The sequence below is a fragment of the Eptatretus burgeri genome, chromosome 17 (genome assembly GCF_056783735.1).
Source record: "Eptatretus burgeri isolate ZD-2024b chromosome 17, Ebu_testis_v1, whole genome shotgun sequence".
NCBI lineage: Eukaryota > Metazoa > Chordata > Myxini > Myxiniformes > Myxinidae > Eptatretus > Eptatretus burgeri.
Genome location: NC_140977.1, coordinates 24,260,518 through 24,287,137, shown reverse-complemented (window position 1 = coordinate 24,287,137; position 26,620 = coordinate 24,260,518). Strand labels below are relative to the sequence as shown.

The 26,620-nt window shown below is 44.9% G+C and overlaps 2 protein-coding genes across 4 annotated transcripts in view; one reads left to right on the top strand and one right to left on the bottom strand.

Moving 5' to 3' along the window:
• RAB12 (RAB12, member RAS oncogene family) lies at window positions 1–24,982 on the top strand. Its single transcript, XM_085863022.1, has 6 exons — window positions 1–410; window positions 9,814–9,874; window positions 10,953–11,091; window positions 11,199–11,288; window positions 21,738–21,842; window positions 22,850–24,982. Exons 1-6 carry the CDS (start codon window positions 227–229, stop codon window positions 22,955–22,957), a joined length of 687 nt encoding a protein of 228 aa, XP_085719148.1. The 5' UTR covers window positions 1–226; the 3' UTR covers window positions 22,958–24,982.
• The window catches only part of LOC147009568 (uncharacterized), a 44,549-nt gene that overhangs the window by 2,766 nt on the left and 15,163 nt on the right, over window positions 1–26,620 (bottom strand). For 2 of the 3 annotated variants that reach the window (XR_015053031.1, XM_085863025.1), the window contains 2 exons: window positions 15,673–15,809; window positions 12,232–12,442 (listed from right to left, as the gene is read on the bottom strand). Coding sequence is in view for 2 of the 3 variants with exons in the window: in XM_085863025.1 (XP_085719151.1) it covers window positions 15,717–15,809 (93 nt within the window). In the remaining variant the exon portion in view is untranslated. Of the gene's footprint in view, window positions 1–12,231; window positions 12,443–15,672; window positions 15,810–26,620 lie in introns of those variants that run through there. The other variant, XM_085863026.1, reaches the window with a different exon arrangement.

Genomic DNA, 26,620 nt, shown 5'->3' with positions numbered 1-26,620 from the left:
AAGAAGAAGAGGCCGTAATGGGATTACGTTGAAACAAAAACAAACAAACAAAAAAAATAACAACTTCGTTTTGACAAACGCCGCGTCACGGGAGTTGTAAAAGTTTGGTAAAACGTGGTTTATACATTTGGTGTTTGAAGTTGCGAGTTGAGAACAGGCCGCACGCGGATTCGGCCGCTTGAAGTTTGAAGTTGTGGGGTTTTTGGGCTCCTTGGCGGATTAAACGATGGGGACCGTGAGGCAGGGACAGGGAGTAAGTCCGAGTGTCGCTCGGAGCAGACAAAGAACGGCGAGACCCGTGGACTGTCGACTCCAGCTGATCCTCATCGGAGATCGAGGGGTGGGAAAGACGAGCTTGTTGGAGAGGTTCACCGGAGGAGCGTTCACCGAGAATTGCAAGTCTACTGTTGGTAAGTGAGGGTGTTCTGTGTCTGTGAGGAAGGAGTGGTAGTGGTCTGTGAGGAGTAGAGGGGGTTGTGGTCAGTGAGGGGTAGGGGGATTGGTGGTGGTCCATCAGGGGTGTGGGGTGATGGTGGTTCATGAGGGGTAGTGGGAGTGGTGGTGGTCCGTGAGGGGTAGGGGAGTGGTGGTGGTCCGTGAGGGGTAGGGGCAGTGGTGGTGGTCCGTGAGGGGTAGGGGGAGTGGTGGTGATCCGTGAGGGGTAGGGGGAGTGGTGGTGGTCCGTGAGGGGTAGGGGAGTGGTGGTGGTCCGTGAGGGGTAGGGGGAGTGGTGGTGGTCCGTGAGGGGTAGGGGGAGTGGTGGTGGTCCGTGAGGGGTAGGGGGAGTGGTGGTGGTCCGTGAGGGGTAGGGGGAGTGGTGGTGGTCCGTGAGGGGTAGGGGCAGTGGTGGTGGTCCGTGAGGGGTAGGGGGAGTGGTGGTGGTCCGTGAGCGGTAGGGGGAGTGGTGGTGGTCCGTGAGGGGTAGGGGGAGTGGTGGTGGTCCGTGAGGGGTAGGGGGAGTGGTGGTGGTCCGTGAGGGGTAGGGGGAGTGGTGGTGGTCCGTGAGGGGTAGGGGGAGTGGTGGTGGTCCGTGAGGGGTAGGGGGAGTGGTGGTGGTCCGTGAGGGGTAGGGGGAGTGGTGGTGGTCCGTGAGGGGTAGGGGGAGTGGTGGTGGTCCGTGAGGGGTAGGGGGAGTGGTGGTGGTCCGTGAGGGGTAGGGGGAGTGGTGGTGGTCCGTGAGGGGTAGGGGGAGTGGTGGTGGTTGTGGTGGTGGGTTGTGAGGGTTGGGGTCATGGTCTGTGAGGGCTCATGAGGTGGGGTGGTGGTGGTGGTGGTGGTGAGCTGCGTCAGGGGGTGTTTGGGGTGGTGGTTGTGTCCGTGATTGGTCGAGGGGTGGGAGTGGTGGTGGTGATGAGTGGTACACCACTCTCTTCAATGAAGCTCCATTAACAGCTCTCTAAGTAAAATGACCAAACGTCATCCACCATAGTTTTGTTTTTCCACGAGTGTTTCTGACTCGTGCTCCCTCCCCCAATTTCCACTTTACGGAGTTCTCACTGACATAAGGAGTTTAACATGACATTTCCGCTGTCGTTCCACCCACGGGAATTGACTTCATGCCATGCATTTACTTTGTGCGCAAATATGGCCGAACTTTTGAACCTCCTCTCTCTTTCTTTATTTCTTTCTTGTTTTATTCTTCTCTCCCATAGTTCCATCCATGCTCCTTTATCTTACTCATCTCCACATTCTTCCCACCCTTGCTACCTTCCTTTATCTCAACTACCACGCTACTTTCTCTTTCTTTTCTCGACTCTCCCTCCATCACACCCCGTGAGTTCGGAGTAAATAGATAGCCTGTTCATAGAGAGATATCTTCTAAATTGGACTATGTGCAATGTTCACGTTTGTGTGAAATATTGCACAGTTCTGATACGTACGAGTGTAAACTGTACCTTGAAAGTAGGTCAAAGGGGCTAGTACCTTGTCAGTAGGCCAAGACCTTCTTTCATGGATCTCAATGTGTGGTGACGCAGCTCAGTGATTTCCCTGCAGGTGGTGGTGGTGTTGGTGTGTTTCGTTGAGCCATAATATTCATAAATCTTGATTTCCATAACTTTTACTGGGTTCAAGATTCAGTGTTCAGTGGGTTGAGCTTACATAACCTCCACTAAACTCTCGACTGAAACCTCCTTGTCGGGTTTATCGTATAAATCCTTTTTATATATATATATATATATAATGCAGTATTGAGGCTCATAGAAGAGCAGGACAACAAGAGCCAATGGATCAACAGCCAAAACGGGGAAACCGTGGGACGACGACAAACGGATGCACCAGAGCACAAGGTCGGGGGATTGCAGGAGAAGGGTGGTGACAGGGTCTTAGTGGGTGTACTGAAGCTTCGTAGTTGGAAATGGCTGAAACTGTGAGATGTCTTTGGGCAACGGACTGGAAATCCCACCGAGAAGACCTCAGGAAAACTAACTTTTTCTGTTGGGAATGGATCGGGACAACTGACTCAGGAAGGTGACGTTCCACAAGCGAGAAAAGCTCGGGATTTTAAAGAATATAGGTGAGCATTGAGTTTAGACTTTCGGAAGGTGAGGAAAGCACCTGTCCCCTTCCATATTTGACCCTGGAGAGGAGGAGGGGGGAGGGAATGAGTGCTGTGTGAAGAGGTGAGAGGACAGCAGGAGCACAACAAAGAATACTGAAGCAGGTTCAGTTGTCAAAGAAAAAGAAAAACTTGTGCCATCATGATGAAATGAGGGTCGAACTCGAGAGGATAGAGGTGATTCGGTAATGTGAGAGAAAAGGGAAACAAAATAGTGTCTGTGAGCAGTAAGCTTCCATGTTTGAAGGGTTTACTCGAACTTGTCAGACTCTATTGTCTATCTCCTGTGGCTGTCTGATGGACCCAAAGGCATAGCATAATTAAGGATCTGCCATTTGTTCGTTGGTTCGTGTGCACGTATACCGGTCGTAAATTCACTCCCCCGTGGCATTATTGCCTTTTATTAAACCCGATTTGGTCTTGGCTGTGAATTCTGGTTTTCCTAGCGGTCTGTTGAGGACGATTGATCGCGATCTCCGCACTGCTAGATGATTGCGTCACGTGGCCTTATTAGATCCTGACATGTGACGCCTATCTCGCCCCATTTGGGGACTCTAATCTGCACGGTAACGCAGCTTTGGACATGAGGACCCGGCAGGGGGTCTTCAAAACGGTTGACTGTTGTGGTCGTTTTGACGTGACCCGCCAGACTCGTACCGCACAGATGCAACAATAGATAGGTGAGCAGTGAGCCTTCATGTTGGAAGAGATTACTCGAAGAATTCACGCGTCCAGGAGGGAAGTCCAGACTCTGATGGGGCTTTTCATACCTGAACTGTAGCACCTCGAGGCCCCAAATTTTATGTGTAGTCACTTCTGAATCTGGGCAAGGATTGAAGCAACCCCCTCCACCTTTTCCACAACAACATCCCTCCCTTCCCCCACAAGGACATTGTCTGTTTTTGTAGGTCTGGAAATCATAGAAAAAAAGGACTGGGTCAATCTCCACCAGACTTTGCATTCATGTTGGGGGGACCCAGAGTCAGGTCCTGGACACAAACCCCTCCCCCCCCCCACCTCCATTGCAAGGCAATTCTCTATTTGTGTGTTTGTACTCTGAAAATCAAGAACCTGACCTCACACAAGGAAATTAAGCCATTTGGGCCACCCTTGCCGTGGTGCATTCTCCGGTTTAATTTTTGCTACAGCTTTAAACATCAATCTCATTGATGGTTTACTAAAGTCTAAATAACCCAATCTTGATAAGATGACAGCTTGGGTGGGGTTTACGCTGCTGGGGGGGGGGGGACTACGTAGGGGTTCCGGCACATATTGTGCACGTTGATATCTTGTAAATATTTTTTCAACTTTGTGTGTTTGTGCATTTGTACATTATTCTTTCATGGCCGAACCGTAGTACCGAGAGGCCCCAAATTTTGTATGTCGGTGCTTCAGAATCTGGACAAGGCCGCTATGAAGTGTGTATTGAGAAGTGGGGTTAAGCAGTGCTGCTGCCGGCCCGCAGGCAAAAGGTAACCACCATGAAGCCAATAACTCCATAGCTTTTCAATCCGCAACACGTCACGAAACTCCCGCCAGGAAAAGCTTACATAGCCAGGCAGCACCAAGGAGCCCCTCAAATCATACCTTTCACGCCACAAGGCACAAAGGGCTGCCGAGGAAGTTTCATTTGACTAAGGAGTACAGCCCGGGGCGGGTCACCACTCCGATGCAGGATACTCGAATGGCTTATTACCAAAGTAAGCTGGTACTCATTTTGCCGACCTTGGAAGGATGACGGGCTGAGTCAACCCACCTGGTGTTATTTAAACGGTACAGGAGCTCAACCTCAGGGCCCCAAGATCTTAAGCCAGCCACTTTAACCATTAAGCCAACACCAGGCTGTGTTAGCCCCTCTAGTATGCCAGATTTATAACCTCCTCCATGACCATCAGAGGCTCCAGAGGAATAATGCTTCCACCTCCCTGCTAACTACCACACTTGTAGACTTGTAAACTTAGGCCATTTTGCAGTTGTACGTGTATAGCAACACCACACCTGGTTCTTTTGCATAAACCTGATGAATAGAGGTGTAGTTGTAATAACCTCAAAGGCAAGGCTGAGATCTTTGAGGCTGTTTGTCTACCTTCCTCGCATGGCACGGGTTGGTAATGCTGAGAGCTCGCAATCTTTGTTCTTCTCATATAAATCTGGTCTGAAATGCCCCTTTCACCTTCCCATGGAAGTTTTAATGATGGTACATCTCTTATTGCCCATTACATGAAATGTTAGCCCACAGCTGCTCAGCGGTTGTATCAGATGGGTAGAACATTAACGTACCGAGTACCAGCTGTTGTCAGACGTTCTCTTTGATATGTTTCTACCCTTTTACTCTTTCCCTTCTTTTCCAACAAAGACCTTTCCACTTATCACCTCCATTATCAGATTATAGGGGTGGTGATGGAGTGGAAAATTGGAAAAGCTGGTGTGGTATCAATAGTGCCAAGTATTATTGGGGAAAACAATTTGGGGTCACATTGGGAACAAGACAGAGCATTGAATAACGCGGAACCTCGCCGGGATGTGTGGATTGGGTGTTGAGTAATACAACATTTATTAGCCTGTTTCATTGCTGTGCAAATCTGCACGCGTGTGACTTGATTAATTCTTTAAATGCCTCAGATTGAATGACATGGATTACAGTTGATCTAGGTGCGGACCCTCAGGGATGCGGCTCACTTGGACGTAAAGTCCATTCAAGGTATAAAATTAAATTGCGGTGAAAGTGTTGCCTGTGTTGCCAGGTACAAATATTATGCGACATCTGGGAATGAATGATCTCGATGAAATTAGATCTGTGTGCGGATAGTGGACACACAGACTGATTACAATAGCACCGCCCGTCCCTTCGAGAACACGTGAGGCTAAATATTGGCAAGATTGGGGGAATACAAATTCACGGGTTGGTATGTAAGAGGAAGCCTCGTGTTTGCTTAACGGGTAAGGTGGCTAGTTTAAGATCTTAAAGTCCTGAGTTTGAGCCCTTGTTCTCACCGTTAAAATAACACCAGGTGGGTTGACTCGACCTGTAATCCTTCCGAGGTATGCAAAATGAGTCACCCGAGTATGCTGCGTGGGAGTGGTGACCCGTCCAGGATTGTGCTCCCTCGCCAATTAAAATTGCCTCAGAAGCTCTGTGTCTGACGACTCAAAAGGAGTAGTAGTTCTTCGACGTAAGGGGCGGTTTACAAAATAGTGGTGAGATTGGAGTGAAGGGCGGTTCGAAGGCCTTGCTGTTGACAGCATCCATAGCTGTGGGATGGAATTCGGGAGCCCCAGCGTTGAATACAATTTAATTATATCGTTATTAAAACGCTTTGATCCTGGTCCTTCATTGGAGCTTGTCTGACATAGACCGTTACAAGCTTCCTGGTATAAGTAGTGTGGTCTTCCGCATGATCTTCATCGTAGTCGTGTCGACATAAATGTACCATGCTCTTCACAGAACGTCAATTCTGTCCAAGCAGTCCCTTGGCAAGGTTTATAATCCTGGACAGGTGACCACGACGCCGAAGGATAATCAAATGATTGTTCATGAAAGACAACGCAGGATCTTTAATATCCACCAGCTAATGCTGGCAGACGGCACACCCAGTTTGAAGTCTGTCTGAGGGACGGCACACACATCGATGCCTCGTCCTGCCTGTGAAAGCACAGGATATTTCATAGCAGGTTTGGGATTAAAACCCACTCCAAATAGCTCAGAGGTGAGTGTGCATACCTCTCGGCTCTCCCACCAACCCGGTTTTCATGACATTTTCTGGTGAAGAAATATAAAAATCGAATTAAATCATGATACACTTCCTGTCACCCATGGTCTACTGAATCCTGTGGCGAGGTAGTTACCGTCATACAACTTGCCTTCTCTTCCTGGAAGGCAAATCCAACCAAAGGCAACATTGGATCACTCCACCAAGTTTGTGTCCACTCTCAGGAGGACCAGGAGGATCATCAGGCCACCCTCAAGTCTCAAGAATGAACTTCCAAGCCTGTTTCCTTCCTCTAAAACCTGGTGGTGCCTTGTCAATTCTGTCTCTGGTGTATGCTCCCCTTCCATCCCTTCCCTTTCCTCAAGTGGCACCACAGCTGACTCCACTCGTAAGAAGGCCGATTGCACCATTTCTGTTTGCTTCCAAATCTTGTCTCCAACCTGTTGCTCTCTGTATTACCCTTAACAGTCGTACCCAATTGCTCCCGGATGTTTCTGTGGACCCTGAACTCCGATGCTACAACTGGCCTGGAAGGCATCAGCACATGTGTCTTAAAATCTGCCCTTTTCACTCTATCGTTTGCCCCAGGTCTTCTTCTACCTGCTTGGAAATCTGCCAACATCACTGCTTTACATAAAAAGTGCAAAAAACGATCCCCCTTAACTACATACCCATCAGCTTACTTCCAATAATCAGCAGGGTCATAGAATCCATCATCACAGTTGACATCAAATCCTTACATTTCTTGCATGGCCTGATCTGAGATCATCAATTCAGATTCAGACCTGGTAACTCTACCTTGCCACTTCTGCTTCTCCAACAATGGATGGAGGTGTTCAATCTCAGACATGATATCAGGGCTGTCTCTCTCGACTTGTATCGAACATGCGATAGTCTGGCATCCTGCCTTGCTCACCACACTCTCTGTTGATGTGCAACTCTGCATCTAAGTCCAACTCCACCCTTGGATTACTGACAACCTCTACTCTCATGGCCAACCTGTGGGAATCAACAGGATCCCCTCTCATCTCCTCTCCCTGTCATTGCTGGAGTGTCCAAAATCAATGCCTTCATCTGCAGTTTGACGGAGTACTGCTCTCCCTTCTTGGCTGCCCCCCCCCACCCCCCACATCACACCTTCTTCAAGGCCCTGTCAGACCTTGACGATTTAGCCAGCGTATGCCGACGTATGAAAACTTTGTCTAAAACGCTGGCACACGTCGAATACGTATGGGTAAGTTTTGTATACGTTAAGAGCACGCTGACATACGTCGTAGTACGCCGAGCTGTTAAACAAATTTTCCATGCTTGAAATTTTTCGACGTATGACAGCGTATGACTCACACGTTCCACATACGCTGGCCATAAGTTGTAGGCACGTTGCGCGATCGTTGACACGCGTCGACACGCGCTACTTGTAAGTTACTCATAAGTTGAAACGCGTCGAGGTAATGTTTAGCATACCCGAAACTTATTTCTAACCTTTGAGTAACATGTTGTCGGCACGTTACGCGATCGTTGACACATGTCGACACGCGCTACTTGTAAGTTACTCATAAGTTGAAACGCGTCGAGGTAATGTTTAGCATACCCGAAACTTGTTTCTAACCTTTGAGTAACGTGTTGTCGGCACGTTACGCGATCGTTGACACATGTCGACACGCGTTACTTGTAAGTTACTCATAAGTTGAAACGCGTCGAGGTAATGTTTAGCATACCTGAAACTTGTTTCTAACCTTTGAGTAATGTGTTGTCGGCACGTTACGCGATCGTTGACACATGTCGACACGCGTTACTTGTAAGTTACTCATAAGTCAAAACACGTCGAGGTAATGTTTAGCGTCAGTGTTCCAGACTCCCTGTTTTTTAATTTTTTTTATTTTTTATTTTTCTTTCTTTCTTCGGTATGACGGTGATGTTGACACTTCAATTTATAGTGCGGTTATAATATAATATTAATAGACTGCCGCTCAACGATTTAAATCATAACCGCACTGGAAATCGAAGTGTCAACATCACCATCATACCAAAGAAAAAAAAAAAAAAACAACAACAACAGGGAGTCTGGAACACTGACGCTAACCATTACCTCGACGTGTTTCGACTTATGAGTAACTTACAAGTAACGTGTGTCAACGATCGCGTAACATGCCTACAACTTATGGCCAGCGTATGCGGAACGTGTGTCGTACGCTGGCATACGTCGAAAAATTTTCAACATGCTGAAAATTTGTCGACGTACTCGACGTACTACGACGTATGCCAGCGTGCTCTTAACGTATACAAAACTTACCCATAACGTATTTGACGTGTGCCAGCGTATTCGGCAAATTTTTCATATGTCGGCATACGCTGGCTAAATCGTCAAGGTGTGACAGCAGCTTGACACTTCGATGTCGAGTGCGGTTATGATTTGAATCGTCGAGCCGCAGCCTATTAATTGCCTACGCCACGTGATCGTCGGTGATACGCTGCCGCGCTATGCATAAGTTAGACTATCGTTGAGCATAGGTTATGAACGCCAACAACACGTTCAGCATTCGTTGATATAAGTTATCTATATATTATTGAAACGTTCTGTGTACGTTACTAATATGTTATGCATACGTCCAAAACTGGAAAAAAAACCAACAGTTCAGCGTACGCCAGTGTTTTACATACATTTTGATACCTTGCCATACGCTGGCTAAAACGTCAAGGTGTGACAGGGCCTTCAGCTTGACGCAATGGAAACCAAGGCCTTCCAACTCAACTCCATTTGTGAGAGATTCCATTATCTCTGGGCCTATCACTTTCACAATGCAGAAGGGTTTGTGGTCTCTCTGTCTTCTGCTGACTCCTTTCTGGTCTTGCACCCTCCTGCCCTTTCTCTGCTCTGCCCAACCCCTCCCCCTGCCCACTCTAGTTTCTGCAGGAGGCATGTGGTCTGTCAGCAACCTCCTTATGATGAAACTCCCAAAATCCAGAAGTATGCTACTGTTCACCTCCAATCCATTCTTTCTCCCCCCCCCCCTACTTGTAAAAGCAACTTCCTCAGTCTCTTCAAAATCATTCATCCTTCCAGGGCCTCAAGAACAGCTGTTCACTACCGTCTCAGGTCATCCCCCATCCACAAGCATTATCTTCTCTACCCCCATCAACCCTTCCAAAGCCCATCTCCTTCCTTCAACTTCTGTGATAGAGAGTTTGCAGCTGTATCCATCTTGGTCATCTCCTGTGTCCTACCCTTGCTCTCATTATTCCCGACATCTATTATTTCTCGAAGTCTCCCTCCATTTTCTCCTTCAACCCACTGTTTGTGCCCCCCCCCCACTCCCTCAACATCCATAGGGTATTGGTGTGGAATTTGTTGTTTTACATGGTCATGAAGGTTGGTGTCTGAACGCAAATAGTTATGAAAATCTCCACGAATGTGCTCATTGGCTGCAAGATCAATGGCACCCGGGATTTGCATGGATGAACTGCCTCGGTGTACGGCTCGTGCTTTCTTTGAGAGCTGTCGCTGCCTAAATGATGAATGGGGTGATTATTTATCTGTTTGTGCAGGTGTAGACTTCAAAATCAGGACGATAGATGTTGGTGACAAGAAAATCAGGCTTCAGATCTGGTGAGTTTTGATTTTGATCAACTGTTGTTGTTTATGTCTGAAAAGCAAAAGTTTCATTTTGTCTTTGCTTCTTCTTTGGGTTCTATGAGGATGGTTCTTGTGGAAATTACCCCTCTGTTGATGTTTCCCAAACTTGGTACCGAAATGATGCAACTTGTCTTCAAAATGACTCCATGTAGAAATGCCTCTAGTTGTGATGGTAGGACCACCCGTAGAGCTGATATTGTCAGCATCTTTGATGGATCGTGAAAAATTGCATTGTTTTTTTTTTTTTTTAATCAGCGTTATTTTTGGAAAACGGAGTGGACAACCTTTCCTGAAATGGATCGATCACAGGCTTGTTGCACAGTTTTGTGATGTCACAGAAAAGGATCTAAATCTCATGAATACTGCAAATCTAGTTGTGGCCGTGTGGACTGTTGTAACTACCCTGGTGCTTGGTCATGTGGAGGTCATGCCGGCGAAGGTCAATGTTGATGAACACTATCTCATATGAATGAGAGATGCACTTCTCTACCATTTGTGGAACTGTTTTCCAGAGGCCGTTCAATCTCACTGTCCCCCTCAGGACTTCAAGCAGATGGTGTACCGCCATCTCGTGCCATCCCCGTCCCTACTCATTCTCTTTGCTACCCCGTTAACCCCACATAAACCAACCCTCCTACTTGCAGCTTCCTGTTTCTCTGTCTATGTCTCTGTCTCTCTTCATCCATTCAATCACTTGTTTTGGCCACCTGTGACACCACTGCCTCACTGTCAGTATGTTACCTTTTTGCCATCTGTCACTTTTAACTTGCTCGTGAGCCGAAATCTGGAATGGAAAACAATATTCCACCAGCATTTGGGTTTTCTAAAATGTGTAAATGTCTAGCTCTCAGAAATGTCACCCTCATAGCCTCCTCCTCCTCCCATCCCCTTTGGCCTTCTCCTCCTCCTTTACCTTCACGTTATGAAGGAGACGTGTTTTAAGATCAAAATAATGACCGTCTCGGCAACTGGATCGTGTAATTTATACAGTTGGATATTCAGCTCTGGCATGGAAACCACATCGGGCTATCAATGCTGGTTTTCTTTCTAGGGATACTGCGGGGCAGGAGCGTTTCAACAGCATAACATCTGCGTACTACCGTAACGCCAAGGGAATCCTGATCGTGTATGACCTCACGAAGCGCGAGACGTTCGAAGAACTGGGCAAGTGGATGAAAATGGTCGACAAGGTTGAGAACAGCTTGCCACTTTGAAGCCATTTTGATGTTTTTGTGAAATGAACATGGGCACTGTGTGTAGTTACCCGATGGTTGTTGTTTTGAATCCAAACCTGTAGTATGCATCAGAGGACGCTGACCTATTGCTCGTCGGGAACAAGTTGGATAGGGAAATGGAGCGGGAAGTGCGGCGCGATGAGGGTGAAAAGGTAAGCTTGATTGTAATTGTATTTTTATATTTTTTGCCCTTTCTGCTTCTTTATCTCTTTATAATCTTTCATCTAAAAATAAGAAATCTTTAATTTGGTTGCCTTATCTTCATAAAAATAATAGAGGATTGGTTGAGCTTCTTTTTTTTTTTTTGGCCCCACAGCCAATGGGACTCGACGATTTAGCAAGTTGATGCATAATAATTTAGTTTCTGATTTGATTAAATTGCTTGTTAACGACTTCAAACCTCGCTTCCTTACCAATTCAAAGAAGTGGAGGTTGGGAGGAAGGGAAAGGGAATGCCCTTGGACAGGAAGAGGAAATGTGAGCTGGAGGCCTTCAAGTTTGATTTGCATACGTAATATGTAGGTGGAGTTTCTCACAATACCAGTCGATTGTGCTTGAATTCTGCCAGAAGATACTGGAGTGCATCCCCTCCCTGCAGTCTAAGCTTCATCACTCTCCTCGCTGAGGGAGCGAGGCTCCACCGGCCGACTTTCATTATTGAAATTTATGAATTTTAGCTCATCTGGAATTGGAATTCCAGATAAGGTATTGTCATCGTGCACCGTCCGTCCGTCTCCTAATTTGGCTTCTCTGACCAAACCTCCAGGCCTGTCCGGCTGAAATTTGGCATCAACGTTCTGCTCCTGACTGGTAATGGGGATTGCAAAGCTCGTTCCGGTCACTTGACTTTAAGTAGGTCAAAATGACCGACTTAGTAAATTTCTTCAAAAATCTTCTCCAGAGCCACCAGTCAGAATGCTACCAATTTTTGGTTACAACATTAGGCGAGGGCACAGATAAGCTCCAGGTCCAGTGGTCCTTATTTTATTTTATTTTTTTTCTGGAATTGTGGCTTTTAGTTGCATCAGGATGCAAAATTTCAAATTTAAAACACACCTGCACCTGAAAAGTATTAAACATCAGTGAGCGAGTCACTTTGGGGTTAGAACATCTTTAATATTTATATATATTGAAAAGCATTTCGGAAACCTCTGCCTTTCGCCATGGTTCCATTCGCGTCGTGTTTGTTGGGGATATGCCCCACTCTTAAACCCATGAGCTCTTGGCACAACTTGGAGACATATTGGCATTGGATTAAAACTGTGTCTGCAGTCATGATTTGTCTTCAACCTTGAATTCTGGATCTCTGAGGGTGGGGTGGTGGGGGGGGGGCAACAAACCACAAAAAAGAGAGGAGTGGTGCAAATACTTCATTGTGATTGTGGACTGGGAGAGGAGAGAAACACTTTGAGAGGAGATTGGATAAAGGGTGGACAAAAGCTCCGCCATTTTGGTACATAATCGCTAAGTGAGATGAATTGCATCGTCTGAGTGAGAAAGGAGTTTGAGAGAGTCGCGCCGTGGGTTTCTTTAGCTCTGGTGAACTTTTGACACGGCAATGGTGAGGCAGTTGGTTTAATTGCTGTCAGGGAGAGGAAGAGACGTCGGCGCTTCAAGATGGCCTAGCGTGGCTCGGGGGAGGCCGTGGGTGACCCCACCATTTCACTAGTTCCGTGTGCAGCACCCTGGGCAGCAGTGCTGCACCTCGGTCGAGGTGAAGGGAGGTTCAGTCTTGTGACCTCACCCCACCTTGAAGCTGGGGAACTCTCTCCCTATCACTGCTGTTTCGGTTACGGCTGGTAGGCCATCAGCCATGGCTCAGAAAGTGTCTTAAAATCAAGTTTCGTTCCACTCATCGGGGGGGGGGGGGTAGACAAAACCTTGATAATATGATAGTATATATCCAAATACATACGTATCCAAAAGTTCTCGACTCAAATAGTTGCAGTTATTGTGTATTTTCATCTTGAAAATTGATGCATTCCCTGTGCTCTCTCTCATTTGAATTTTCTCCACTCGGATCACGTGTGGGCCACGTGACGCCTCGACAGTCAATAGATCGGCTGACATAGTATGCAAATTACGTCAGACTGTCATGTGACCAGCTAAGTTGTCCAAGATGGCAGCTTCCTGCAGGGAGGAAATCACCGGCAGCTGATCGGCGATTTTTGATGAATATGGCGTGAGGACGCTCCCCAGTGTATCATTCACCAGGACAATGTAGCGAACGAAGAAGTCAAACGTTTTACACCTGCAAGATGGGATAAATGGAGAGAAAGTGTCAACAAATGGCTCGTCTTAGACGGTCACGAACGACGTTTAGCCGAGAGTGCCAGCGCGGGAGGACTAACTTCGATCATGGGCCAATTGTACCCGGAGTGCCGACTCGGAAGGATGACAGGCTGAGTCAACCCCCTGGTGTATTAATTCAGCGGCCGACGGGGTTTGAACTCTGGACCCTAGGATCCCAAGTCGCCACCCTAACCACTGAGCCAACATCAGGCTAAGCACTCAGCCTGTCATCCTTCCGAGGTCGGCGAAATAAGTACCAGTTCCAGTGTGTGTACTGGTAGGGGGGCACTGCATCAGCGACACAGTCGTGCTTCAATAAATGATAGCTACCCCGGCAGCTAAGCTGCCATACGACCACCACCACCACAACGAAATTGTGAATTAAAAATAAGCCGTTTTCATTGCCTTTCTTATACATTGATTTTATTGCGTTGTTTCCATAATTGTAAGTATAGTCTGAGTTGGTTAAAAAGATAAACCAGTATGTCTATTTGGATCAACTATATCGAAGAAGGATTTCATAAAAAGGTGGCAAAAACTATAACTACTATGAGAAATACTGATTTCAATTAATAACAATATTAAAATAAAATCAAAATTCATTGCAAACTCTTTAAAGGATGTCATGTGGTCAATGGTTTTTCCCCAATTAGTTTTCAATACCAATTAAATTACTATTTTTTGTAAATAAACAACATAAATGAATGTTTTGAGGGGGGTAATCTGAAATCGTAGGGGGTGGGATGAAATCGATTTTCAAGCTACCCCCGGAGGTAACTTGAAATCGATATCAGATTGCCGGGAGATAACTTGAAAGGGGGGTAGCTTGAAATCTTTACACCGGCACTCCGGGTACAATCGGCCCATGATCAAAGTTAGTCCTCCCGTGCTGGCACTCTCGGCTAAACGTCGTTCGTGACCGTCTAAGACGAGCCATTTGTTGACACTTTCTCTCCATTTATCCCATCTTGCAGGTGTAAAACGTTTGACTTCTTCGTTCGCTACATTGTCCTGGTGAATAATACACTGGGGAGCGTCCTCACGCCATATTCATCAAAAATCGCCGATCAGCTGCCGGTGATTTCCTCCCTGCAGGAAGCTGCCATCTTGGACAACTTAGCTGGTCAAATGACAGTCTGACGTAATTTGCATACGATGTCAGCCGATCTATTGGCTGTCGAGGCGTCACGTGACCCACACGTGATCCGAGTGGAGAAAATTCAAATGAGAGAGAGAGCGTGGGGAATGCATCGATTTTCAAGATGAAAATACACAATAACTGCAGCTATTTGAGTGGAGAACTTTTGGATACGTATGTATTTGGATATATACTATCATATTATCAAGGTTTTGTCTACCCCCCCCCCCCCCCGATGAATGGAACCAAACTGCACGATACAGCTTACGGCTGCTGGCCTATGGGCCTGGGACAGAAAAGCATGCAGTGTTCAGGTGAATTGGGGCGGATTGCACAGAGTAATGTGCAAACAGTCACAGCAGCATACATGCCCGACGAGCTTGAGTCTTCTTCATATCGGTTAGTGTCTGGTATTAACTTGGTAACAAGAAGTTGCCTTTTCCCTTGGTGGCAAATCTCATCTGGCTTCTTGTGGACATATTTCTTACTGATAAGGTTGAACAGGTATAGTATAGCACCTCCAGTTACTCATGATGAGCGAAGTGGAGCCAAACCAAAGAATCTGAGAACTAAGACCACTTGTGAATCTTGTAAGAAGGTTTTATCAATCACAGATCTGAGGCTCAAGTGTGAGTATTGTGGATTGTGGTACCATACCGCTTGTGAAGATGTCAGTGATGATCAATGTAAATTTGTTCAGGCAAATGGAGATCAGTTGCGTTGGTTTTGTAAAGCATGTAATCGACAAGCAGTAAAGGAGCTACTACTAGTACAGCAAATGGAGTCGAGCCAAGATACACTTGAAGTGAAATTCAAAAGTTTCTCAGCAAAGTTCAGTAAGACAAGGTAACATTCAAGAAGCCCACACAGCAAATTTGAAGCAGATGATCACATAGGTGTTTGAGGTGAAAGATAAAGCCGCCAGACAACAATATTGTGATCCGTAAAGCGCATCTACAGGGTGGATGACAATGAGCAGTTGGTGTGTGACGATTCTCCGCAAGATGATGACACTGGGAGTCTAGACTCTCAGCTCCTGTGGAAATCTGACACCGATCTTGTGATTCACTCTGAATGATGTGAAATTGTTGAAGCGAATAGATTACCTTGTCAAAGGGTTGCTGGGAAGAACAGAATCGTCGTGGCTGCATTAGGCAACAGAAATATGAAGGAGAAGCTCTTGGAGGCAGCTAACGTGCTTTACAATAAGGAGGGTTGGAAGACTGTGCACATAGGTCCTGACCTGGTGAAGAAGGAATCTGAGTGTGAGGTCAAGCAGGAACTTCAACAAAGTTGCCAAAATGGAGATCTAGTTAGTCGTGGAGGTGAAATCATAAGCAGAGAGCAGACTGAAGGTCAAACACAGCATATTCCACCAAGCAAGAGGCATCAAACTGTTTAAAATAAAATAAAACGAAAGGAAGAAACAGATTTAACCTTGTATATAGGAGCACCACACAGGAGGGTAGATGTTTTTGTGCTCCAGCTTGAGTTCTCGTGTGTATTAGAAACATTCGTTGAAGAACCGCATGCACGATGGAACGTGACCACTGAGATTAGATATGTTCTGTGACTCCTAGAGTTCGTAGAACACCTCACTCCGCACAATCTTGAGAAAAACGGACATGGGCAGAGTCTGTGAGCGGCAAATTTGATTGGTCGAGATGATGTAAAATGCCGTAATATTTTGTCCAAGAACTGCTGAACGGAAGGGTTTTGAAAATGACAAAAGGTGATTTGTGTTCTCCAGTGTTCAATGATATAATTAAATAGAAATAAAATAAAGATTTTAAAGATTGTAGAAAAAAAAATTTTTTGGAAGTTTACCACCGTTGATGTAACGTCTTTCACATCACCTTATTTAACATGTTACATTAGTTATTTATGCCTAGTATTGGTTTAATGGTTAGGGTGGTGGGCTTGGGATCCTGGGATCCTGAGTTCAAATCCCACTCGGCTGTTGAATTAATACCAGGTGGGGTTGACTCTGCCTGTCATCCTTCTGACGTCAGCAAAATGAGTGCCAGCTTGCTGGTATCCTGTGTCGGAGTGGTGACCCGTCCAGGATTGCACCCAATAGCCAAGGAGACTGTTTAGGCAGCACCAACACTCTGCACAGAGTATGGTCCCGATGGATGGGTGGATTAGTTATTCGTGCTTGTTGTTTGTGTCCTTTATAACGTCGTTAGAAACAGTAAATTTCTTGTTTGGAATGATTTTCAATTTTGTTTGACTGCCAGACAGACAGTAAAATATGACCTCACTCCTTTGTGAACATGTGCAATTGGGACGAATTCAGAGTCGAAGTACGGTTAACATACAGGTTTGTTTTCTGATTCGTGTTCAAAATATAACATTCATTTGAAATCATGTTGTTTGTCCATCATAAACTGATGTTTGTGGACAGACAGACAAAGTGAAACAATTGCTTAAACTCTGCTTTTTGATTCGTGTTGGCGGGGTGACTAATGATAGTTTATGGGAAAAACATCCATCCGAGGGATGACACACTTTGTGACAATGCCTGACATGCGAAGCACCAGTTTATTTTTGACAGTTTATAGTCACGTCGGGAACGATGCGAGTCGAGACATCTCAAAGGTAAGCGTGCTACCTCGGCACCATCCTCTTGGATAACAGGAAGGAATCGATGGTGCATTATTATTCCATATTATTCACGGAGTGTTGGCTGGATGGCCTCGAGGATGGGATGGCCCGTGAAGGACAACAGCAATGTTGTTCAGGCAGGGTTGGCAGGTTGGCACACTCGCCTCTGAACCATCTGCCTGGGTTTGAATCCTGGCCCAACTACAAACTGTCGTTCTGGTGTCTCACAGGCAGGACATCAATGTGTGTTCCGTCCCTCGGATGGACGGTAAACTGGGCACACCATCTGCCAGCGTTGATTGGTGGATGTTAAATATACAATGGTGTCCTTCATAAAGAATAGGTGGCCGATTGCTGGAAAAAATTTTTTGTGTTAGTTTACTCATAATTGTGCCTATTTTAAAAGCCCTTCTTTCTCGGATTGAGGAAGAAGACGTCGGAATGGGAGCTTATCGTAGCCGTTCTAAAGGCGCTGTCACACCTTGACGATTTCGCCAGCGTATGCCGACTTATGAAAAATTTGTCTAAAACGCTGACGCACATCGAATACATTATGGGTAAGTTTTGTATACGTTAAGAGCACGCTGAAAAACACTGCCATACGTCGTAGTACACTGGCTTTCATCATTGTACTTTGCGGTGTCCTCAAATTTTAGCATGCTTGAAATTTTACGACGTATGCCAGCGTATGACTCGCACGTTCCGCTACGCTGGTCATAAGTTGTAGGCACGATATGCGATCGTTGACACACGTTACTTGTAAGTTACTCATAAGTCGAAACACGTCGAGGTAATGCTTAGCGTACCCGAAACTTATTTCTAACCTATGAGTAACGTGCTTTGAACCGATGTGTAACGTACCTCCAATGCATATTGACGTATGTAGACGTATTTGATTGACGTCTTCCGGACGACCACAGAACTTACTGAACGTGTTTCTAATTTACAGCTACCGTATAATGGCGTATTGGCAGCGTTAAACAACAATAACTTCCGATATTTCGTCACGTGCCATTACGTCACATCCGATTGCCTCTTCAGTTTGCTCATGTCTTATTCTTAGTTCCTCCTCTGAATATTTTCTGTTTGAGGATATTGTCACGTCGATGTCGAAAAGCAAATGTCCAAATATATTTTAAAATTAGTGATAGACTTTAAATAAAAATATGTAAAAAAAACAACAACTTCAGATATTTCGTCACGTGCCTTCGCGGAGCCAAGGAGAAAAAAAGAAAATGTGCCTTGACGGAGAAAATAAGTTTCAGGTATGCTAAACATTACCTCGACGTGTTTCGACTTATGAGTAACTTACAAGGAACTTGTGTCGACATGTGTCAACGATCGCATATCGTGCCAGCAACTTATTCTCAGCGTAGCGGAACGTGTGAGCCATACGGCGGGTACATCGTAAAATTTTCAGCATGCTTGAAATTTCACGACGTACTAGACGTACTCGACGTACTACGATGTATGACAGCATACTTCATCGTTTTTCAGCGTGCTCTTCACGTAAACAAACTTACCCATAACGTATTTGACTTGTGCCAGCGTTTTAGACACATTTTTCATAGGTCGGCATACGCTGGCTAAATCGTCAAGGTGTGACTGCGATGTTGACACTTCCACTTCTCAGGCGGTTATGATTTGAATCGGCGAGCGGCAGCTTTTCAATAGGCTACACCACGTGATCGTCGGCGGTACGTGCAGCGCGCTATGCCTAAGTTAGACTATCGTTGGGCATAGGTCGTGAACGCCGACAACAGGCTAATCATTCATTGGTATAAGTTATCTATAAGACAACGAAACGTTCTGTTTCGCCTCACCCCTGGGGAACTTTTTCGAGATGATGACCAAATGGTGTCTTGTTTCCAATTCACCTCCCTCATTATCTGGAATATGTATGACCTTTTTCATTCAATGGCGGGGGATTCCCCATCTCTGATGGTATATTTTTATACGTTGCCATTGCTGGCTAAATCGTCAAGGTGTGACAGCACCTTAACGGTAACATTAATTATGCTACGAGAACAGGAACCCCTTTAGAAGGACACTGAAGGAGCACCCAAAATTATATATAGTAATACTTCATGAAGCGATATCAAAAATATACTAGCGATACCCGTGCACATGCACGGGATAGCAGTACAACATAGCTGGTAGCAGACGACAGACCGTGCACATGCACGGGATAGCAGTACAACATAGCTGGTAGCAGACGACAGACCGTGCACAGGGAATGACAAAAATACACATTGTGCAAAATGCAAGTGGTACTATGGAACGCCAAGACTTCCCAAACATTGCCGGCATGTCCGCGAACTGCCACGGCAATTTCATTGGGATCGTGTGACGGCGAGCCGAGTTTTTAGTGTGCAAGCTTGGTATTATAATAGAGATTAATGTACACAAAAGTAGAACACAAACAACAACAACCATGACAACCACAATTATATGTTGTAAAAAAATTAATATATCCTTTTTCGTACGTTTTGTATCATTTTAATTACATCCTCATTGACACAGATAGACATGCAATATGTTTGTAAAGTACAATTTGCGATCTTTTGATTAAAGATAGCGATAGGTAGGCACGTCTAGTTTCAAGGAAACGAAGAACAAATTATTTAAAGAAAATAAATCCTTAGCTCGAATTTAATTTGGACAAAGTAAAGAAGTTTCTGTTACCTTGGAGATGTGATAGAGGCATCATCCATCCATCCATTCATTGGGACCATACTCTGTGCAGAGCGTTGGTGCTGCCTAATCGGTCTCCTTAGCTATTGGGCACAATCCTGGATGGGTCGCCACTCCGACACAGGATACCAGCAAGCTGCTACTCATCTTGCCTACCTCGGAAGGATGACAGGCAGTCACTCCCGCCTGGTATTGATACAACAGCCTAGTGAGATTTGAACTCAGGATCCTAGGATCCCAAGCCTACCACCCTAACCATTAAGCCAACACCAGGCTTAGAGACATCAGGAGTATAATTATCCATTGGATGACGAATAAAGTCAGCCTGAAATAAGTGGAGACGTCGAGGTGGTATCATGAAGCACAAACACTCCATCACCTGTAAAAGGTGGAGTTTATAAAGCCTGTATGAAACCTGTGTTGATGTATTTAAGCAAAACGTGGACAATGCTGATCGAAGATGTAAAAAGAAAAAGAAAAAAAAGAGACAAACACATGAGAATGATAGACTTGGTTGGTATGGTCATGTGCATTGTGCAACGAAGGTAAGAATATGAAGTTGTAAACAAAGCAATAAATCTCGTGGTATTGGGAAGGAAGCTGAGAGGTGAAACTAAAAAGTCATGGATTGAAAATGTCAAGAAGGAAATGGATTGTTTGGGTTTGTCTGAAACTGATGCAAGGTATCATATAGATGCATATATGGAGGAATACAGTCGTTAGACGACACACTGAAAAATTACCCCCGTGTGGGGGTGACGGTCATCTCTATAACACCACAAGTTCTCAATGTTCAGTTATCACCAAAGACTACTGCGCAGCTCGACTGTGCAGTTCTACTGTGCAGCTCGAACTGCACAGTTTGGTTTAAGATGACTCAGCATTTTGGTGCGCACGAAATTATATTTTGAAAACAAATGCCGACGTTTAAATTTCGGGTTTTGAAACTTCTGCACCTTCGGCGGAAAATGTATAAATATACAAGATCAGCTGCTATGCAATGGCACCATTCACTAACTTTTACCATGCCCAGTAGAGAATATATAGCCTCGTGAAGGTAGGGCAGTTTTTGCAAACTTTGAAGTCACGTGACGCAAAAACGAAAGCAAAATTCGAAAATCCGCCCTGACCAAATTTAGATATTGTCCCATACATTCATATGCCACAATCAAATTCAAGATCGCTTGAGAAATGTAGGAGGAGATAGATTTTGAAAATCGTCATTTTCACATTTTTTGCCAACTTTGAAGTCACGTGACACGGAAACGAAAGCGAATATATCCAAAATCCGGCCCAACCAAATCTAGATATTGTCCCATAGATTCATATGCTACAATCAAATTCAAGATCGCTTGAGAAATGGCGGAGATAGAATTTTAAAATCGTCATTTTCGCAACTTCAAAGGCCTCGTGACCTTGACCTTGACCTTCGGTGACCTTGAAAGTCATACCATCGTGTACGTCTCATCGACCTCTATCAGGATCACTAATGACCAGATCACCCGCTTCAACTTCATTGTGAACGGACGAACGGATCAAAGGACATCGACACCCATATTATTAGGTCATGCTCGAAGAGATGATGATAAAAAGGGGGGAAATGGTCGTAAAGGTTTTGTTGTTGTATCTCTTGTTATTACAGTACAATTATTATTTACTCAAAAATGTGAAGTGAAAAAAAAAATGCAACAGTGGTTTGATCTACCAATACCTTGTTACTCGGCACTGCTTGAGCAGTACATGGAAATAAGGTGTGGTTCTCATTGTTGAAATTGACTTTCAGTGTGAACTATCCTTTTCATTTTGAACGTTTGCTTTGGGCCCATTGGTCGTTTTGCCAATTTACCAAGCCCCGTTATTGTGGTTTCAGTTTGCCAGACAGTATTGTGGGATGCGTTTTTGTGAATCGAGTGCGAAGGACAACAGCAACGTGGATGACCTGTTCCATCGACTTGTGGAGGACGTTGTCAGAAAGGTATCCGTCTTGTCACTTCTGCTTTTGCTCTCGCTTTGCGTTTTGTGTTTCACCGTCAATTGTTTGAGTTTCTCATTGGGATGACTTGCTCATCATTTTCCTTTCTCTTCTGTTTGGCCGTTTATATTATCAGAGGTACTTTCCCGTAAAGTCAATTATTAGTTTGTCTGGGTCCGGCATAATTGTTTAGAGGAGTAGCACACTTACCTTTTGAGCGGTCTTGCCTGGGTTATACTCCCGATCTGAATATATACTACCTGATTGGTGTTTCACAAGCTGAGCGTTGCATCACGAAGTGCTCTCAGTCCCTCGGGTGGACATTAAGCTGGGTGTCCTGTCTACTGGCATTAGTTGGTGGACGTTAAAAATACCATGGTGTCCTCCTGGTACCCGGAGGGATGAATTTTTTTTTAATTTTTTTTTTTTTTGGTCCAAATCACCTTTGCTCGAATGGGCCAGCTGGTTCTCTAAAGACGTGGATCAAGGTATTTCCCCGGCTGACCCACAAGAAGATGGGAAAACTTGCAACTGCAGTCATAGTTCGTATTCAGCGACATGTTGCTTATTCTATTTTCCTTTTCTTTTCCAGCTTTTTTCCCTTTCGTCCTTTTGCTTGTCTAAAATGGCGATTTTAAAAAGGCCCCGAATAATTTTATTTGATGCCATGACCTTTTTGCCATTTTGATTTGACTTGATGGCAAATGACGTATTGTGTACCGGCTTTGTTTATTTTACTTTTTGCCTTTAATAAGGAAGCTCCTGCATTTCCATCAACAAACAACACTGTTCAAATATTGTTGTTTATATAATCTTAACCACTACACACTGTGGTTGTCTCATTACCCTTTTAAGGCCCTTGAAGACTGTGCGATAATATTCCTCAGAGGTCTTTGAATTTTATGTGTGTGTGTGTGTGTGTGTGTGTGTGTGTGTGTGTGTGTGTGTGTGTGTGTGTGTGTGTGTGTGTGTGTGTGTGTGTGTGTGTGTGTGTGTGTGTGTGTGTGTAGATGCCACTGGCACCGGCGTTTCCTCACGAATTGAGCACCAGCTATTTCTCTCTCCAGCAAGACCGCCCTGAGCACCCGAGCAACCCGCCGGCACGACGCTGCTGCTAATGCACTTTTAAGCCGCACCCTTTGTTCCGCTGTCCTGCAAGTCCTTCAACTCACTTAGCAACATGACCATGCATGATTATTTGCTTCGTTTGATAAAATGCGCATCATGGTCATGTTCCCACCTCCGTATGCACCCTCACGAGACTCGAAATTATAATGATCTCACAGTGAAGCGTTCGCACAAAGGGCTGACTCAGTTTTTGCTCACATTGCTGCATCGCAAGTCATTCACATTAATATGGTGTCCAGTGATATTGTTTTGCAGGAGTGTGCAAGAAATACTCTGCCTTTTCTCATCTAATGCAATTCCTTCTGCAATGACATCCCGTTTGGTAACCCAGCATCCTGGAGCTCTTGTCTCGCGCAAGTGACATGTCTAACTCCCTTTGACATCAGCACTCATGTGGATTCGTTTTCTTGGCAAATGGTGCCCAGATTTAAACCTGTCCTTCGAGTCTGAGACGTTAGTGAGAAGAGACGGAGTGGGTGAGGGATTAAAGGGGATTGCGATGTGAAAAGCCATCGGATGCTCAGCAAATATGACGTCGTACGCAGCGTACTGTATTATTGTCATCATCGATGGTTTTACTCGTGAGATGTTTGTAGTTTGCTTGTTTTAATTTTATTTAAAAGTTTTATTTGAAACGTCATAGCTCATGGTTGCAGCAAATTGCTGACTTCTGCAACGAGACTTTATTTGGGGATTGTGTTTTCAGCTTGAATCGGTGTATTTTGATCAAACTATCAGGATTCTCATCTGGAGTCGGTGTGAACTTTCAGGTTCAGTGAGACCGGTTTTTAACTGCACTCTCATGTCAGGTTTTGCTTTGTATATGTACAAACTCGCCTTTGAACTGTTGTCCAGGTTTGAATCGTAACCCGGTTGTAAACTGCCATCCTGGCGTTTCACAAAGAGGCAATGCATCGATGCGCTGTCGATGGTCGATGTCGATGATCCATCGGATGGACATTGAACCGGGCGTCCCGTCTGCCGGCATTAGTCTGTGCACAGCATTATCTGCTGAATGTTTAAGGTCCTTCGCAAAGAGTAGGAGAGCTATCGCCAGCACCCTGAACCAATTGCAATTTCCTGCCGCCACTGACTGGTGGGAAGGCAACAGCAAACAACTTAGTGTAAAGCCCTTGGGAAGAAACAGCTTTAGCATCACCAGTGCTCTTTAAAGAGTCTGGTACATATCCTTATTATCATATGTATCTGGTTGTTTTTTTTTGTATTCAAATTATGCGTTTGCTATCTATCTCCGAGTTGATATGTGGTCTGAGAATTGAAGGGCACTCGGTTATTCTCGAGTTAACCGCTTTAAAATGTAATTTAAGCAACGTGTGTGTGATGTCGTTTGGCGTAAACTTTTTCACTCCGCTTCGGAATCTTGTACCAGCTTAGAGTTTATCGCAAGTTTGTTAAAAGTTGTACAGCAACTTTGATGCTTGGTTGTTGTTGTTTTTTTATTGTTGTTGTTGTTGTTCCTCTCCCAACCTTGACAATTTCAACTTGATTTAATTTGCTTTTGGCTGATCAATTCAGTCCAGAAGTTTTTGAAGGTCAGATTGCAGGACGAGTTGAGCTTGCGATCGAAACACGGACGTTTTAGATCGCTGGCTTGACGTTCATCTGCCTCGTCTTCTGAAAGGCAGGTTCCTCCCTAACAAAGCAGTATTGCACAATATCGCACTGGGTAATTTGCCGTTCCCGTCACAAGCATTGTCAGGGTAGGAATTTGTAATTTGCTGAGCCTGTTGGCGATAACTCACCCACCCTTCGTGAAACGGAGTAGGTGTGAGCGATAACTCGCATCTGACCTGCATTTAGCTCTCAAAGGTGAACGCACTACCTCCAAACAAACTATCCTGTTAATCCTGGCTCATCACTACCATATTAATAGCTCTGCATATCAGTCTCTCCTTGCATGGGCTTCACACCTGATGACTCAGATATTTTGTCTTCTACCACGAATTGTGCTGAACCATGGTTTGTAATAAAGGATTCAGTAATTCAGAACAAGATGTGACCTTCGTCTGTGACCTCTTTGCTGTTAGGTTTGAGAATGACGAGGCTCCTGTACCGAGTTGTACACCCCGTTTGGTTTATAATGACCCCAAGTTTGGCGCAGTTGCGCACATCTCGGTGAGTTTAGTTTGGGTCGACATTTTCTCCTTAACCTTTCACGTGAAAAGGTTAACGCTAACCCTAACCAAGCCAATACGAAGTAAGAGACGAGTTAAGAAAATAACTCTGCAAGTCAAAAGAGTATGAGAAAGACATTGCTAAGAATATTAAGTATAACAAGACATTCTTTAAGTATATTATAAGGGGGTAAAGAACAGATTAGGCCAAGTGTGGGCCCATTGAGAAATAGCACAGGGAGACAGATTGATTTATTATTTTTTTTTTTGTATACCTCGTCGACGCTTGTATGAGAGCTAACACACAACGCACAGCAAGGGGGGCATGAGACAAGAGGGGCGGGAGTGGGAAGGACAAAACAGTGGGGAACAGACACATTAGGAGATCTGTGGAAGGGAGAGGGATGGGGGTGGGGAACAAGGGGTAAACAAGATGGACATTACAGGGACTTGCAGGGAATTTGAAGGAGGTGGATTAACATGGGTAGAAAAGAGCGAGGATTTGGATGGGGGATGATAGGTGGTGGCAAACAGCTGTTTTGAAGGCCTGGAGGGAAGAATGGGATTGAATAGAGTGAGGGAGTTTATTCCAAAGGTGGGGAAAAAAAGAGGAATGATAGAGTGAAGGTGAGCAGTGATTTGTGATTTTAGTAGTTTTACCAGAAGGGAGTTGTTGGCGGACCTTGAGCGCCTTGCGGAAATGTGATTAGTGATGAGAGCAAGATGAAACAGTTATTTTGCTCTAATATTTATACAAGAAGTTTGGAGAATATGTGATTTTTTCATGACGACGCAAGAATGCTAACGAGGCCTTAATGCGCATGTGCTGTGTGTGCATTTTCAGTGACTCGTTTATGCTTTTGAAAGCACTTTCAACCTGCCGTTTCTAGCATGAAATCTGTAATTCAAATCGTTTTTTTAAACAATTTTAAGCATTTCAATGAAGGAGTGGCAATTTTCAAATGGTTAACCATACAGTAATTGTTCTGTTCTTGGATGAAAATCGGACTCTGGGGAAAATGGAGGCAAGAGGGGAAATATCTGTGAATGAGAAGTGTGGACTTCCTATCTATTCCTTTTTATATAAGCAAGCAGTGGCAGTGGATAAAGCACACACGCACATGGACGTTTCACTTGTCATTCTACAGCCACAACCAGCTCATGTCTGCCTCAAGTCCTTGCTTGATATCCCCATTGTCTGTTTGAATCTGGTATTTTGGTACCTTAGCAAGGTATTGTTTTATTTATTTTGTACAATAAGTTGGTGTCTTCGTGCACCAGATATGTCCGGCTTTTGTTGTCTTGTGCATCCCCATATTTGTATAAAATTTTTTTTTCGTAATCAACCATTATTTGCAAAGGAACGTCTTCCTGCCTTTTGCCTTCACGCACAAACAGCCACCGGTTTTGACTTCATTTGAACAATCATTGGGGGAAGTATTACCATTAATTGAACACAGTTATCTTTAACCACCATTTTGTCCACTCGTGAGGGTTGCACAAACCCCTGGCTCAGAA